At 41.1% G+C, this 18,652-nt stretch overlaps 1 protein-coding gene across 2 annotated transcripts in view; it reads right to left on the bottom strand.

Moving 5' to 3' along the window:
- rin3 (Ras and Rab interactor 3) overlaps window positions 1-18,652 on the bottom strand; it is an 86,185-nt gene that overhangs the window by 12,827 nt on the left and 54,706 nt on the right. For both annotated transcript variants that reach the window (XM_062968290.1, XM_062968286.1), the window contains exons 7-8: window positions 15,334-15,642; window positions 475-606 (exon numbers count right to left, since the gene is read on the bottom strand). In XM_062968290.1, coding sequence (XP_062824360.1) covers window positions 475-606; window positions 15,334-15,642 — 441 coding nt within the window. The remainder of the gene's footprint in view (window positions 1-474; window positions 607-15,333; window positions 15,643-18,652) is intronic.

Here is an 18,652-nt window from a genome sequence, read left to right as displayed (position 1 = left end):
TAGATAGAGTAGACTTTCCAAGTTCTGGAATCACTTCTTCAGATAAGAAGTTGAGATAAAATTGCATGAAAATAGGTTCACGGTAACCCACTGGAGGCTGGTGGCTCCTCATCATGAGTATGGGGAATCCACTCCAGGTTTTACCTGAACTTTAAAGGAGTTTTCCAAGGTACCCAACCTATTTGAGGGCTCAGCTCTTGGATCTTTTAAAGTTCAGACTAAAATCCAAAATGAATTCACAGCTGGTTGCCACTATCTACCACTGGAACATCCTGAATGTACCTATTATTATCAATCATATCCTCTTTAATTTCCATGAAAAAAGTTTGAAGTGTATGTTGTTTTAGCTAATATTGAGAACTGCATTGAGACCCATATTGGGAGAAAGCTGGGATATTAAATAAGGAAATAAACAAACATCACCATCATTTTGCTTTCCCTTGGCTAGAGCAACACATCAGTTTTTTCCCATACCTTCTCCCAGTTGCAGAGCAGGGTCCATGAGCTCCATCATATACTCTACATTCAAAAGCACCTCCATCAGGTCACTGCGGGCCAGAACATACATGAGCACCGGAAGGAAGTCATCTGCCCCATGAGGCTTTCCTGAAATAAGAAAGGAGACCATTTAAACCTGCGCAAGAGTAGAAAGCAGCATGAGTCCCCAGAAGCCGCCCGCCCCATATGTACAACCTCAGTGCCAGATCCATGCGTGAACCAGGCCCCGTCAGAGCCTTTTTGGAGCAGCCGGCTTTGCATAGTTGCCAAAACACACATCAGAAATAGGACAGGATTGATGAGGATGTAAATGTGCAAATTGATTTGGCAGCAGAACAGCTGTCAAGGCTGCCCTGGTGGCTCTGTTATTGTAAAAAGAAAAAAAGGATTTTTTCCTTGGGTGAAATTATGCTATGAAAGTAATTTAAGAACAAAGCGTGGAAATGGTACGTATTTGAGGCCTCAGCTCCAGGAATCCTCCACCCGTTGCATGCTAACAGGGAGTTCTGATTGTTGTAGTACAAGAGCCGTCTTTTGGAGACCATGAGGTTGCATACTCTCCAGATGTCCCAGTTTGACAGGACAACCTTACTTAATCCTCTGTGGTCCCACTTTTGCAGCTGCCTTTAAAATGTCCCGTTTCCTCTCCCCTCTTCCTGCTTTCCTCCCTTGTCCTCGGTTTATTTCAATTGCTGCAAACTGAGTCAAATACAAAGTAGTTTACACTTAGTTTACTCAGACAGAGAAAGATGTTTGTTCTTCCTAAATAGGGTACACACATTCCAGGATTTCTTGGCTTAAAATAATAGTTTTGTGTGCTCTTCCTCATTAATACTTTTTGTCTCTTGTTGCCCTTTTGACACCATTCAGTTGTAGCTCCAACACATTTATTGCAGTTTTTACAAGTGAAATGCCAGAGGGTATGAGGTTGATTGCTTCTCGGTCAGAAAAAAGACCCCTCTAGTTGACTCTGCTTAGCCTGGCCCTACTGTTTTCCACATAATGAGACGAGGTATGACGTGTGGAATCCCTGCCATACAACTGTAAGTTTTTCATTCAGTTTATCACCAACTTGGACAATTAGGATTGCCAGAGTTAAAAACTGGCGATTGCTATCTTTAATAATTGTGTAGAAGACCCTGCTCCCCAAGGATAACTGAGACTATGGGTAATAGTGAACTTTATATTTTTGACTATACTTGGGCCGGACGCATACATGAGAATCACACTGGAAGACCCAGAGAGGCTCTCAAACACCCTGGGGGGGGGGGTTTACTTTTTTTGAAGCATGGGTAAGTAAAACTCTGGTTATCTCATCCATGGATAAAGAGGTCATATGTACACATAAATACCTAAAACCTTGGGATTCTACAGAACTGAACAGGGCAATTAAAATGTAATCATACTGCTGTTTGTTTGTTTATTTACAACATTTATATCCCGCCCTTCTCACCCCGAAGGGGACTCAGAGCAGCTTCCATGAGCAGCATTATTCCATGCCGGAACAACAACAATTAAAAGCAATTAAACAACATATGTAAACATTATAAAACTATTGTGCATAGATCTGAAGACAGATAATCATAGTTATCAATCCAAAGCCAATTCCAACTATAGTAGAGTCTCACTTATCCAACATAAATGGGCTGGCAGAACACTGGATAAGCGAAAATGTTGGATAATAAGGAGGGATTAAGGAAAAGCCTATTAATGTAAATATGTAAATGTACTTTGGGGGAAGGTATTTAGAGAAATAGCTATAATGGATAAGAAGATAGGAAAAAGTGCAAGTATTGCATTGTTGTCATTATATAATGTCAAGAATTTGAAAAAAACAGAAAAGGGTGCAATAAATAATATGTTAACTGCAGCAAGGCTGTTGAAAGCAAGGAACTGGAAAGGTAAAATAAACATACAAATAGAAGAATGGTATAAAGAACTATGGAAATCAGCAATAAACGATAAGTTAACATGTAGATTAAGAGTTAGGAAAGGGGTATGGAAGGAAAATGACTTTGACGAGGTTTGGGGAAAATTTATTGAGAAAAGAAGTAGATGGGAAATTACCTCCACAAGAAGAAATGGTATTTTGGAAAGAGAATGTAAATTGAAATGGCTGGGGGGGGGGGGGGGCACAGAGGTGAAAAGAAACAGCATACCAGATATATATATTTATTTAGTTGATGCAATGAATTAAGAGTGAAATATAAGAGTATTGAAGGTATTGATGTATGGATGTATTTTAAGTAAACTAATATAAAAAAGGAAAAGCCTATTAAATGTCAAATTACATTATGATTTTACAAATTAAGCGCCAAAACATCATGTTTCACAACAAATCAACAGAAAAAGCACTTCAATACATGGTAACATTATGTAGTAATTACTGTATTTATGAAGTTAGCACGAAAATATTGCAATGTCTTGAAAACATTGACTACAAAAACATTGGCTACTAACAAATTGACTACAAATAAAGACAGAATTGCATAAAATTAATTTATAGTAACAACATTGTTGGAAATTAAATCTGTAAAAAATTCAGTCCTTGCTGCCTAGAGAAACAGCTGTGGATCCGGGCAGGAGACAGACTGCGTTGGATAATCCAGAACGTTGGATAAGAGAAGGTTGAATAGGAGACTCTACTGTATATTGAAAAAATTATTATGCTGGGCCAAATGCTTGCTCCCAAAGCCAAGTTTTCACTTGTTTGCGAAATGAGAGGCGGAAAGGGGCTGAACTAATCCCACTAGGGAGGGAGTTCAACAGCCAAGGAGCCACCACTGAGAAGGCCCTGTCTCTCGTCCCCACCAATCGCGCCTGCAAAGGTGGGACCGAGAGCAGAGCCTCCCCAGAAGATCTTAATCTCCGTGATGGTTCGTAGAAGGAGATGTGTTCTTACAGGTGTTATAACTGCACTACCAATGTCAGTATGCCCTCATGTCGTGCGTGTTAATCCAGTCCCAGGGCTGCACTTTTCCCTCTCCGATATAGGTCATCTCCCAAGCTTCATCAATAAAGGTAGTGGACCCAGGCTGCACAGAATGACTCTGAGAGGTGCAGCAATAACCACAGTTTCAACTTTCATAGAATCATCTATATATATAAAAGAGTGATGGCATCAGGGCAGCGGACAAAACAACAAAACTACAGGCCCCCCAACCTCGAAATTTGACAACACAACCCATCATCCATGGCTCTAGGTTGATACAACAAAAAGAAAAGAAAAATAAAGTCCTAATTAGAGGGAGAGGAATAATTGTTTTTATCCAATTGCCGCCAGTTAGAAGTCTAAGCTCCACCCACTTGGCCTCCTAGCAACTGACTCAGCCCAGGGGACAGGCAGAGTTAGGCTTCACTTAGGCCTCTTCCACAGATTATCTAAAGCCCCAGCTTCTGCCAACCCAGAAGTTCGAAAACATGCAAATGAGAGTAGATGAATAGGTGCTGCTCCGGCGGGAAGGTAACGGCGCTCCATGCAGTCATGCCGGCCACATGACCTTGGAGGAGTCTATGGACAACGCCGGCTCTTCGGCTTAGAAATGGAGATGAGCACCAACCCCCAGAGTCAGACACGACTGGACTTAATGTCAGGGGGAAACCTTTACCCTTTATCTTAACTACCACCAATTCCTCAATACTTTATTTCCCATACCACCATACTTCGCCACAGCAACGCGTGGCCGGGCACAGCTAGTAGAATCATATAATCGTAGAGATGGAAGAGACCTCACGGGCCATCCAGTCCAACCCCCTGCAAGAAGCAGGAAAATCTCATTCAATAATCTCTTTTTCCTTCGTATCACTAGAGTTTTCATTTTGCGTTGCTGTATGGCAGAAGGTTGTACTAGAGGGCCCCTGTGGTCCCTTCCAACTCTGATTCTATGAGTTGTAGGTGAACTGAATGCTCAGACAGAGGCAATCATTCATCTAAAAGGACATATAACAAAGCTCCTCTGAAATCACAGCACTATTGAATTTGTTCCCAAGGTAGAAACAGTCCATCCCCTAATTTCTGAAGTGTTCCCACTGGCCACGTCTTTGTCGATATTTTCTTACTTTTTAAAAACATTTTTGGATGAAGAACAGAAGAGCATTGATTCACAACTCCAACAGTGACATAAATATTCTTAAGTCTATTGAAATCAATGGGCTTAAGCATGCTTAGCTGTGCACTGGATTGTACCCAGTGGCTTTTTACAAGTATTTCCTGCGGTAAAGTTTCCCTTATATGTCAGGCAAAGTCAACAGGATTTCTTTGAGGCTGAGAAACTCTATCGAGCTGGAACTGTGAATAAATGCTCTTCTGTTCTTCATCCAAAAATGTACTAACTTTAAACAAGCCAGAAAATATAGACAAAGATGTAAAGCCAGCTCAGTTAAAACACGAGGGTTAAGACTCGCTTTATAAACTGAATTGTATGTTGTTATTCACATAGTCCCATACATTCTGGGTGTTGTGTTCCATATTTTACAAAACCAGAAAAGGGATTTCATTGTTCAACAAACAGTAGGCAAACATTTTCTTTGTACAGCATTACTGTTTTTGGCTGTACAGAGGAAGTATCAGGTGGGTGTGGAAGGAGGGCCAACAACCATTTCTAAGAACCAGGCATCAAGCAAGGTTCAGGGTCAGCAGTTAACGTGGCCAATACATTTCTTAAGATCTGTCCAGTTGAAACAAAGTGTTGATTCCATCAGCCAAAGTTGCATGACCACCACAATTTCACCAATATGTCTCAAGGATTTGGGACCAAAATACCATAAAAGGCCCCATCTACACAGCCATATAAAATCCGGATTATCTGCTTTGAACTGGATTACATGGCAGTGTAGACTCATATAATCTAGCTCAAAGCAGATAATGAGGATTATCTGTTTTGATAATCTGGATTATATGGCAGTGTAGATCCAGTCTTAGGCCTCATCTACGCTGCTATTATAATGTAGATTGGAGTATATAATTTTACACTATCTTGATATCCAAGATAAAAAAAATAGTGTAAGTCATTTTTCTGCTTAGTGAATTTGTTGGTGCTAGGATACTACGGTGTGGGCAGTGGTGGTGGCATGTAAATGTTGAGCAATAGAAGCCATGGTAATTAAGACGGTATGAACTCTATCTGCTAGAAATGTCTCGGATCACAAGCTAATTGTAGAAAAACCATACCCTCTAAAGTCTATCTAATATAATATGCTAATTTTAACATTTAGAATGAGTTAAATCTTCCAGGTTTTTTTTTTTTTGCTATTTACTTCAACAAGCTGCAGATTAATACACTGTATTAATGCCAGCAAAATGGAATTAAATATATGATAATCAAGTGGTGGATCATTGTTGTGAGTCTTCAAGTCATTTTCAACTTTTGGCAACCCTATGGCTTGGAGTTTTATTGGCTAGATGGGTTCAGAGAGTATTTGCCTTTGCCTTCCTCTGAGACTGAGAGTGTGTGAATTGACCAAAGTTATCCAATGGGTTTTCATAGCTGAGCAGGGATTCTCCACTGGGGGTCTCCACTGACTCCTATGTGTTCCTTATTCTTTTCCAATATTACTGGATATATACTACAATAAACAAGCTATTTAACCTCAGCAGACTGAAAGCCAAAACCAAGATCACAACAACATCTGTTATAGTAGAATCATAGAATCATAGAATCATAGAATAGTAGAGTTGGAAGAGACCTCAAGGGCCATCTAGTCCAACCCCCCGCTAAGAAGCAGGAAATCGCATTCAAAGCACCCCCGACAGATGGCCATCCAGCCTCTGCTTAAAAGCTTCCAAAGAAGGTGCCTCCACCACATTCCGGGGGAGAGAGTTCCACTGCCGAACAGCCCTCACAGTGAGGAAGTTCTTCCTGATGTTCAGGTGGAATCTCCTTTCCTGTAGTTTGAAGCCATTGTTCCGTGTCCTAGTCTGCAGGGCAGCAGAAAATAAGCTTGCTCCCTCCTCCCTATGACTTCCCTTCACGTATTTGTACATGGCTATCATGTCTCCTCTCAGCCTTCTCTTCTGCAGGCTAAACATGCCCAGCTCTTTAAGCCTCTCCTCATAGGGCTTGTTCTCCAGACCCTTAATCATTTTAGTTGCCCTCCTCTGGACGCTTTCCAGCTTGTCAGCATCTCCCTTCATCTGCGGTGCCCAAAACTGGACACAGTATTCCAGGTGTGGTCTGACCAAGGCAGAATAGAGGGGGAGCATGACTTCCCTGGATCTAGACGTTATTCCCCTATTGATGCAGGCCAAAATCCCATTGGCTTTTTTAGCTGCCGCATCACATTGTAGGCTCATGTTTAACTTGTTGTCCACGAGGACTCCAAGATCTTTTTCGCACACACTGCTGTCAAGCCAGGCGTCCCCCATTCTGTATCTTTGATTTCCATTTTTTCTGCCGAAGTGAAGTATTTTGCATTTGTCCCTGTTGAACTTCATTTTGTTAGTTTCGGCCCATCTCTCTAGTCTGTCAAGATCGTTTTGAATTCTGCTCCTGTCTTCTGGAGTGTTAGCTATCCCTCCGAGTTTGGTGTCATCTGCAAACTTGATGATCGTGCCTTCTAACCCTTCGTCTAAGTCGTTAATAAAGATGTTGAACAGAACCGGGCCCAGGAGTACTCCACAGTACTCCATTATGCTGATGATAACGTAGTCTGTGCGCATTCAGAAGACTTACAAGCCACTCTAAACACCTTTGCAGAAGCATACAAGAAGCTTGGCCCCTCATTGAACATTGGGAAAACCAAAGTGCTCTTCCAGCAGGCACCAGCCAATCCCTCTGCAATGCCAGGAATGCAGCTTAATGGTGTAACATTAGAAAACATTGACTGTTTCTGCTACCTTGGTAGCCACCTCTTCACAAAAGTCAACATTGACACTGAAATACAACATTGTCTGAGCTCTGCGAGTGCAGCATTCTTCCAAACGAAGCAGAGAGTGTTTGAGGATCGGGACATCCGTAGGGATACCAAGGTGCTTGTTTATAAAGCCATTGTCCTCACAATCCTGTTATACACCTGAGAAATGCGGACTGTCTACAGACGTCACACGCAACACCTGGAATGATTCCATCAGCATTGCCTCCAAAAAACCCTGCAAATCTCTTGGGAAAACAGGTGGACAAATGTTAGCATGCTGGAAGAAGCAAAGACCACCAGCATTGAAACCATGTTCCTACACCATCAACTCTGCTGGACTGGCCACATTGTCCGAATGTCCAATCGCTACCTCCCAAAGCAGTTACTGTACTCCCAACTCAAGGACGGAAAACAGAACGTTGGTGGACAGGAAAAGAAATTTAAAGATGGGTTTAAAGCTAAAATTAAAAACTGTGGCATAGACACCAAGAACTAGGAAGCCCTGAGCCTTGAGCACTCTAACTAGAAGTCAGCTGTGACCAGCAGTATTGTGGAATTTGAAGAGGAACGAATGGAGGGCGAAAGGGAGAAATGTGCCAAGGGGAAGGTGCATCAAGCCAACCCTGGCCATCTGGAAATCGATGTCCTCACTGTGGAAGAACATGCGGGTCAAGAATAGGGCTCCACAGTCACCTACATATCCACTGCCAAGACACTACACTTGGAAGGTCATTATACTCGGACAATGAGGGATTGCCTAAGTAAAGTAAGTACAAAAAGGGTGGCCCCAGAATAGAACCTGGTTCTAGTCTCGTCTCTCCCTCCCTCCCTCCCTCCCTTCCTTCCTTCCTTCCTTCCTTCCTTCCTTCCTTCCTTCCTTCCTTCCTTCCTTCCTTCCTTCCTTCCTGTAGGAGCTGCTGGGATTTCCAAGAATACAGTCAGGTCAATCACTGCTTTATATATCAGTCCAGACCTAACTTAAAACTCTTTCCTCCACACTTTTATATTTTACTGAACAGCTTGTTGTTCTTACCTCTACCAGAAATCTAACCTTTCCTTGACATTACAGCAGTTATGCCTTAACGGTGTTCCCTTGCTGCACTGGTAATCACTATGGAGAACATTGCCTCAAATGATGCTGAGTGCATGTCGTGATTTCTCCTTTGTCACTTCCCTGCGTGAAGTATAAAAACTGGAAAGTGATAGCAGTTATGCACCTCGGTGGGAGCGCATGGGAATTAATTGACTACTTCCAAGAACTTAGACATTCACAGAACTGAAAGGGGACATGGGGTTATTGAATTGTACTTATAAATGTAAAGAGCAAATTTATGGACAGCATGGGAGGAGACAGGACAGAAGAAGAACACAATTGTTATGCAGCCCATGCTCTCATCCTGTGGTTTGCACTTATGGTGGCGGGATACAAGAATAAAGTTATTATGATGAATTATTATTAAGGACAGAAGAAGGAGTGGCAATACTGCTCCAAGATCTTGGATGATCCTCTAAAATTCACAGAGGGAGTTTGGATCATGGAGCCCCCTTCTATCCTATCCCAGACATCATGAGGGTGTCCATAATGCCCAACTTCAATGAAGCTCAAATTCAGACCTTGAAGAAGGGATTTTTTTTATCATGTCAGAAGCGACTTGAGAACATACTGCAAGTGGCTTCAGATGTGAGAGAATTGGCTGTCTGCAGAGACACTGCCCAGGAGATGCCCGGATGTGTTAGCTGGGAGGCTTCTCTCATGTCCCTGCAAGCTAGAGCTGACAGATAGGAGCTCACCCCATTCCCCAAATTTGAACTGCCAACCTTTCAGACAGTAGTTCAGCTGGCAGAAGGGTTTAATGCATTGTGCCACTGGGGGCTCCAACACTACATTAGAATATCCTGATTTTTAATGGCCAAACAAAGTAAAAGTAGTTGAGGATATATGTTCTGTATCTCAAAAACTAGAGTTAATGTGGGAAAACTGGTGACATTTTTGGAATCAGTAGGTCAAATATACCCAGAAATAGAGCCAACATTTGAGGCAACAAAATGTGTCTTTGGTCAGTGTTATGCACTGTGTCAGGGTCAGCCCAAGATATTTTACTGCCTGAGGCAGAGGTATAAATGGCTTTTCCATTAAGACAAGGTGTACAAGCAGAGAACCTATAAGCATTTATCCCCTTTCCTGACAATATAGATGGAACAAAGGTAATTAAATGCAGAATAATTTGCTATCTTTTCACTTTCATAACCTGAGCTGAATGTTGCTGTTACTTGCAATCAAGTTGATTTCAATGTATGATAACTCTATGAATGAGAGGCCTCTAAGAACCACAGTCATCAAACTGCTCTCTTCAGAATTTGCATATTCGGGGCTGTGGCTTCCTTGATTTAATGTTTCTCTTGCGTTTCCCTGTAATGCTTTCTATGGCTTGGATGGATTTGTCTTTGACATTTAACAATATATCTTTGCACTTGAGGATCTCATGTAGTTCTTTCATAGCTGTCCTTTCAAATACTAGTCTTCCATTTTTTACTACAATCTCCATTTTGGGCCAAGGTATAGACAATATAACTGCTTCAGTATCTTTGTCATCCCCTCTAAAGCAGGGGTCCCCAAACTAAGGCCTGTGGGCCAGATGCGGCCCTCCAAGGTCATTTACCTGGCCCCTGTCCTAAACTTTAGACTTAGGGTTGACCTAAGTCTACCTGGTCTTTGGAAGTCTCTTTGCTTACCTGTGGTCTTATGAGAGCATCTAGATGGTCTTTGAAGGTCTCTTTGCTTAGCTACAGCCTTATGAGACCATCTAGATGGCTTTTGGAGGTCACTTTCCTTACCTATGGTCCTATGAGGCAGTCTAGATGGCCTTTGAGGGTACCTTTCCTTACCTATAGTTTTATGAGATTGTTTAGATTACCTTTGGGGGCCCCTTTCCTTACCTATGGTCTTATGAAACCATCTAGATGGTCTTTGAGGGTCCCTTTCCTTACCTATGGTCTTCTGATAGCCTTATGAGATCATCTAGATGGTCTTTGGAGGCCTTTTTGCTTACCTATGGTCTTATGAGATCGTCTAAATCAGGGGTCCCAAACTAAGGCCCTCCAAGGTCATTGACCTGGCCTCTATCCTAAACTTTAGACTTAGGGTTGACCTAGGTCTGAAATGACTTGAAAGCACACAACAACAACAATCCTAATTTTGGACTATTTCATCATAGTCCGGCTCCCCAACAGTCTGAGGGACTGTGAATCGGCCCTCCACTTAAAAAGTTTGAAGACCCCTGCTCTAAAGTGATGTTAATCATATGTTGTCATTACAAGTTTAATATTTGCTCCAGAAGAATGAAGAGCACTTGACATAATGAAATCATTTGCTTGTCATCATAGAACATCCGTTTCTCATCACACTGCAATATACAAATATTGCAGTTCAAATATTGAACTTTCCTTTTTCCCTTACGCAAAAGTTCAGTTGTTTTATGATGCACATGTAAAATACTGCTTCACTTAGATCATCAAGACCTCCTTTTTGTGACTTATTCCACATCTTCATTAGCAATGATCAGGCATTAACATAAGTAGCAAAAGGGAAGTTCAAAAGCAATTTAAACTTGATGGATGGAAACCACATAAAGGCGTCTGCACTTGTTCTGGGAAAGTAGAAGTGACATAAAAAAAAATAACCAGACTAATTGTCACAGAAAGCAAGCTTGTGGTCATTCTTTGCACTGGTTTGGCATCAGCTGCAAAAAGGGAGGTTGTGTTCTGGTTGTCTACTTGGCAAGGAGTGCAGCAGCTCCATGGATGAGATTTATAGAGACCCAGCAGTTCAGGGATGATGGAAGATGAAGTGCTGGCTCAGCACAAACGAACAAGGTCAAATGCAGGGCCTTCAAGACGCTAGCATGATAAATGCTTTCAATATCTCTTAACAGTCCAAAATCTGGATTGAAGTTTGCAATGTGGGCTCAGATCCACTTGTGACTTGCTTGCAATAAATCACTTATATTTTTCATAGGCACAGAAACGAGGAAAAAGAGAGAATTTTTGATGTGGTGTAAAGATTTAGTATTGGAGAGGCAATGATACTTTAGAGGGTTGCATTCAAAGATACTATTTTCTGTGTGAAAGATCTTTTAGTTCAGCAGAGACCTTTTTTAAATAGAGATGCAGTATTTTTTAAACTCATTGCTTCTCCTCTTACAGACTCCGAACCACTTTTCTGCAGAGAACTGGAAAATTCTTCCAGAATACCATGGGCTGCAAAGCAAGGGGAACTACAAATAACTGCTACTATTGTCCATAGAGGCATCCACTAAATCAGTGGTTACCAATATCTGATTTTTTTTCAACTTCCATTGTTCCTGAGCATTGGTCATACTAGCTGGGGCTTCTGGGAGCTGAAGTCCCAAACATCTGGAAAAACAAAGGTTGCTACACTAGATCAAATACTCTCTCTCCCTCTTTCCCATTAACAGAACTGATCATTCTGTTTATAGAGATCGCCATCAAATGACAGCCAAGGTGTACAGTTTCAGTTCAACACCACTGCCCTACACACAGGTGTGTATAGGAAGGAAGGAAGGAAGGAAGGAAGGAAGGAAGGAAGGAAGGAAGGAAGGAAGGAAGGAAGGAAAGATTTATCTAACCCTTCAATTTCCATGTTTTTCTCCCAGCCTTCACCAAAGAGCTCATGATTAGTTGCTATATGTCCTTCAGTGGCTGATTCAATGACATTGGAACTAGTATTGCTTGTTCAAGGTGGAATTGCCTTATTCCAAATCCAGTTTGCTTCTTTAAATTTTTTTCCCACAGACACAAAATTTTTTGCTTTATAAATATCTATAAGAGGCTTAAAATAAGCCCTCTCCTGTGCTCCAAAACTGCCTTGCTATTACAGTCTTCTAGGTAAACGAGTTGCCGAATCAGCCACAGTGGTTGGGCTGCAGTGCTTGAATGAAATTGGTATTTAATAATTGAATGCTGAGTTAAAAGCAATTGGAATCCTTCCCAGACCTCCATAAAGCAATGAGGACTCTGCACACACATATGGATGGATCTACTTCTCCCTTGACTCTGGGACACAATGGGGCAAATAATCAGTCATTTGTGGCTTAGTACTGTCCCCACACATGGATCCCAAAGCACTTTCCAAATATCATTAAGCAAGCCATGCAGATGTCACCCTTTCCAGGAAATGTATTTATTTAAAAAATTAGAATCTTTTCTTAAACGGTAGAGAAATGAATAGCAAAAAATATTTAAATGAATATTAGATCCAGACTTTGCTTGCAATGTTGTAACTGAGGAATAAACCTCACTGAAATCAATAGAGCTTATTTCCGAGCAGACATGCACAGGATTGCACTGCCCGTCTCAAAACTTTAACACATTTACTAGTTCAACTGAGCACTGTGCAAATTACTTCTGAGCTAACAGAAATAGGAGTGCACTGTCTGTGACAGTATCCTAATTGTCTGATTTAAGCAAGGCTGGCTCTCCCATTTCCATCTCAGGTGGGCACAGCGGGAGGGTTGGCAAGCATTGACCTTCCCTTTCCAATGCAGGGAGTAAATCTGCCACTGCTTCAACACAGTAAAAACTCTGAGGAGCCCTATAGATAGCCATGGAAAAACTGCCCCCCCCCCCAGGTGTTTTGGACTTCTAACTCCCTAAAATCCCAGCCAGTTTTCCGGCTGTTAGGAATTGTGGGAGTTGAAGTCCAAAACATCAGGAGAGCTGAAGTTTGCCCATTCCTGCCTACAGATCTTGGTATCCCACAGCTGCAGTGGGGACTGCAATTGGAGTGGGGAGGGGGATTCATGGAGTGACCTTCCTACCCATTTTCTCACTTCATATACAGACAAAAGGGCTGTTATGATTCCCAAGAGGGAACACTAATGCAAATCCGTGTGTGTGTGCGTGTGTATTTATGCATAGGTAAAAGTAAAGGTTTCCCCTGACATTAAGTCCAGTCGTGTCTGATTCTGGGGATTGGTGCTCATTTCCATTTCTAAGCCGAAGAGCCAGCATTGTCCGTAGACACCTCCAAGGTCATGTGGCCGGCATGACTGCATGGAGTGCCGTTACCTTCCCACCTGAGCGGTACCTATTGATCTACTCACATTTGCATGTTTTCGAACTTCTAGGTTGGCAGAAGCTGGAGCTAACAGCGGGCGCTCACTCTGCACCCGGGATTTGAACCTGGGACCTTTCGGTCTGCAAGTTCAGCAGCTCAGTGCTTTAACACACTTCGCCACCGGGGCTCCCTGATATTTCTGCATGCAATACTGGCTGCAATACTGGTTTGGTGGTAGCCAATGACCTTCCAACTCATGGAAGCATCTTTTGGGTCCAGAACAGGCATGGACAAACTTTGGCCCTCCAGGGATTTTGGAGTTTAACTCCCAGAAACCCCAGCCAGTTTACCAGCTGTTAGGATCTGTGGGAATTGAAGTCCAAAACACCTGGAGGGCTGAGGTTTCCCCATACCTGATCTATAAGTTAGGTCCATTTAAAAATATTAATAATAAAGGGACTCACAAAGAATCTATGTTTTGTAGAGACCCATGCTTCTACTTGTACAATCCACCCTCTATTACAGTAGAGTCTCACTTATCCAAGACTCGCTTATCCAACGTTCTGGATTATCCAACGCATTTTTGTAGTCAATGTTTTCAATACATTGTGATATTTTGGTACTAAATTCGTAAATACAGTAATTACTACATAGCATTAATGCGTATTGAACTACTGTTTCTGTCAAATTTCTTGCATAACATGATGTTTTGGTGCTTAATTTGTAAAATCATAACCTAATTTAATGTTTAATAGGCTTTTCCTTAATCTCTCCTTATTATCCAACATATTCGCTTATCCAATGTTCTGCCAGCCCGTTTACGTTGGATAAGTGAGACTCTACTGTATTCATGGATTCTGCATCCACAGATTCAATATTTGGAGGGGAAAAAATCTGAAAAGCAAAACTTGATTTTTGCCAGTTTACATAAGAAATACAATTTTACTATGCTGTTGTATATAACGGGGCTTCAGCGTCCATGGATTTTGGTTTCCATAGTAGGGATGGATCCTGGAAACATACTCAGGAGATACCAAAGGCCCACTGTAAATACACAATGTTATGTACACACTCAAAACACTACACCACACTAGGTCAATATTTTTAGTAAATGTTGGGCTGTTCCATTGCTGGATTTCACATCTTCTAATGCTTGCCCCAGCTCCTGCATCTAGTTATGATCTAAAAATACTGGTGTTTTAACAACTTTTTTTCCTGTTAGATGTGTGATCAACCCTGATGTGGACAGGGTTTCCTTCTTGACATCTCCTATTTTCCTCTCCTCCTATTTTCCTCCTACTGCTGTTTCCTATGTTGCACATTATTGTTTTTTTTACTATAGTGCTAAAGTGTGCTAAAGTGTGATACCACTTTATCCTTTAGCTGTCAAAAAGAAGAGATCTATTCAGTAGCCAGAATAGTAATTAGAAAAGGGAGAAAAGAAGAAAAATGTTCAAAATGAAGTCACATCTCCATTCAATATATCATCAGTGGCATGCTCAAAAAGTACAGAAGCAGAAAAGTAGATATAGAAGTGGGGATTTTTCCATTCCTGTATCAGAAAATCCTAGAACAGGGAGGAAAACAACAATCCTTGATTTGGGTTTTAAAACCCAAAGCTGGTGTTGAAATTCATGAGAAACAGACCAGAACAGGAAGTAGACATGTATTTTAAAAAAACAAACATTAAGTACAGATATCAACTCCTGCCATATCTCAAGGCTTTTTTTTTTTTTTTGCCTGATCTGGAATATGAATTCCTTTTATACTCATTTTGAAAGTCAAAGTGAGACAGAAATAAATAACCTGCCATTCTAGACTACTAATCACAACCATTTTTGTTGGTCCTGTTACAATTTGAAAGACAGAAAAGCAACATCAAGCTGGTCAAAATAGAGTTACACTACCTGAGTTTCCCTGAGTCATGGAGTCATAGATGAGTTTGCAAGATTTCAGTAGGATGCTAATCTTCTTCTCTGGGGAATAGGCCTTGGACATAGTTGTGAATTTATGTAGGATTTTCTCCAGAACCGCAGCTTCAGGCACACTGGTGGTGACTCCCAAGTCAGTGGTGGTCGTATTTTGGATGACTTGTTGATTTTCTTTGAGGAGCTTGAAGGATCCATCTTTGCTGTGGATTTCCCTTAAGTAGGAATCAATGGCCTCTTTTAAGGGCTTCAAGACACACTTGTGCAACGCCGACTCAATAATCACCTCTGGAAAAGTGGAAAAGGAATATGTCAGCAATAAACAGATTAATATAGGCAGGCACACGCTACTTAGAAGTTGTATCGAAGTACAGTTGGTCCTCCACATTTATGGGTTTGACTTTCGAAGATTTGATTAATATGACCCTCTAGAAATCTCTAGGTCCACCAGAGTTGTGCTGAAGAACCAAGAGATTTCTAGATAGGAGTACTCTCATGTTTTTAAATTGTGTGTTTCCCAGTTTTGCAGGGGTCTACACTTCTAACCCAGTAAATGTAGAAGGTTGTCTGTACACTGATTGGTTTTTTTTTAATTTCCCTTGTCTAGTAGATATACTAAATATACAAAAATATCACTGAATTATCATGATGATTTCTTGAGTGACCTTTTCTAACAGATACATCTTACAGATAGACATCTTGCAGAAAAAATAAATAAAAGCAATGCAAGCTATACATAATGTAATGTAACACCACTCACCAAGAATAAATTACAACTGTCCTAAAGCTGATATTTCAAAAATGCTTTCATCTTTGTCCTTCCCTTTCATCGTTTCATGTCTTTCTGCTTATTAAGAAAATTCCTCCTGATATGTATAGTCTTGGGCTCGCTTTGGTGAAATTGTATTTAAAGAAACAGTCATGTTCCTCTCTATCAGCATAAAAATGAGTCATGTACCACTTCTGAGATGAACCAGGACAAAAATGATTGACATATAAGTTTATAAACCTTTTTCTCCCATTATGTGCTACAAGATTCCTTTGGTAAAGGCAAGTATAGGTTCTTCAGGTAATATGAACATTAACGTTTTTTCACATCTTTTGGCGCCCAACTACTAAAATAGAACCAAGCTTGTTTCTTTAATATGCTAGTATTTGTGTTGTCAAAGGCTTTCATGACCGGAATCACTGGGTTGCTGTGAGTTTTCCGGGCTGTATGACCATGTTCCAGAAGCAGAAGAATGCTTCTGGAACATTGGCTATACAGCCCGGAAAACTCACAGCAACCCATGCCAGTATTTGTTCTTCCTGAATAATCAGTTCGCTTATTCAACAATTTTACTATGTTTTGTCCTGAGAAGTAAAAACTCTGTTCTTAACCCTCAAAAGTCTCTAATAATTTAAATATTTCCCAATACTTAAAATACTTCCTACTTTGTTAATATTATTTAGGCGTTGAGCTGGTTCACAGAGGTCTCTGTCTAGTCAGAATGGATAAAGTACAGCCTGTACTGGGCCCCTCTGGACCATTTTGTGGCCCATGGTCATAAAGGCCAAGTCCAGCCCGCCATGTCTTTTTATGTGACCCATACATCTTTCAATGCCAGGACAGCATAGTTAAATTTATACAGTCTTACAGTTACAAACAGCCCTTTGAAGTCAACCATAAATCTTATGTGGCTCTCGGTGAAAATGGGAATCAATCGCTTGAAAATCTGATACTTTTTGACATTTTTAAAAAATATGACAAAAATGTCCTTCTGTCATCCTAGGGAGTATTTGGGGACCTTTTAGGGGCAAAAAAAGATTTGAGTGGAGCAAGAAAGGTTTCCCAGGCGCTAATGCAACTTCCTATCTTCCATCAACTGAGCTCATCCTTGGTCTCAGCCTAACTCTGTCTCTGTTTTACCCCCTTCCCCAAAAGTCATTTTGAATAAAAGCATATGCTCAACTGTACCAATTTGACAGGAATGCTTCTGATTAATGTCATTTCATTTATTCAGCTGCTTTTAGAATGCATGTTATTCTTCTCTCTTACTTCAATTGGTACAAACTGAGTTCAAATGTAGTACACACTGAATGAACTCAGTGTAGGAGAAAGGATGAGACATATTCACCCTTCCCAGTAGGTCCAGGCAAAAACAAACAGTTCAGTCCTCTCCTATGTTCTTCCTCATGAACACATTTTGCCATTGTGACCACACTCTGTTGTTACTTGACCACACATGTCCGTTTTCATCTGTGAAATGTTGCAGGGCATATTGAATTCACCTGGGAACTTAATAAGTGTACATAGATCCATCCCTGGGAAATGGGCAGTCAGCTAGCATTTCCTACAAGTTTCATCATTGCCAGATTGAGGAAGGTGTCACAAAGTTGATTCTAGCAAAGCCTTGGTGAAGTAATGGGAAACAATGATGACGAGTGAGTGAAGTATTATCACATCTTAGACAAAGTCTTCAGCAGCAGATGCAGAAGAAATAATAGATTTTACAAATGTTGGGGTGAGTGTGTTAGTAGAACAGTGAGGGTGAAGGCAGAGGGTGAAGATACTCCTCAAATCTCTCCTTCTTGGGAGAGAAACCGTTTCTCAGAAGGTGGGATCACAGGGTGCCAATGGGGGGGAAAACTTTCATTCTGTGTTTAGTTTGAAAGGGCAGCAGAGCACCGAGAAGGAAATGTTGACAATATGACTATGTAGAAAGATGATCCCCCAGGGCTGAAGTTAAGTGAAGCAACTTTTTCAAGTTTTCATTTCCCTATAAGGCAGTTGGTTGCTTTGACTCCTACAGCTTTGCTGAGTACAAGCTCTGGCTGCTGTTAATGTACATTCAGCAGTATAAAACAGCCTATTCTACAGTTCAGGACGCTCTTTTTCATAGCCTGCTGAGGCAATTGCTTAATGGTTGCTTAACATCCAGCAAGTGACTAAGTATCTTTCTATCAGGCTTGCAAAAACACACCAAATTGCATCATGCCTGTCCTCTTCTCAACTCTACATGCACTTAAGCAAATTCAAACCTGTGGCCAAGGAACCGGTTCCCTTGTAGCAATAGAGCCACAGAGTTCAAGCACTTAATTATATGAATTATACCTCTTTGAAAGGAGGTTGAATATAAGTCAAATAATGGCAATCAAAGTCAAAGGATGCCAGATCCCAGGGCCTTCCATCACAGGGAAAAGGAAAGGGCTGTGTGCAGATCTCCAGCTCATCTAACAGAACAGCAACTCGCACTAATTTTCAAGGATTAAATGATTTGATGCTGCAACAGATACAAGGTATGTGTAGGGTTACCTA

This window comes from Anolis carolinensis, chromosome 1 (assembly GCF_035594765.1).
Source record: "Anolis carolinensis isolate JA03-04 chromosome 1, rAnoCar3.1.pri, whole genome shotgun sequence".
NCBI classification, from domain to species: Eukaryota; Metazoa; Chordata; class Lepidosauria; order Squamata; family Dactyloidae; genus Anolis; species Anolis carolinensis.
Note: the sequence above shows the minus strand (reverse complement) of the source record. Positions and strands in the feature narration are given on the sequence as shown.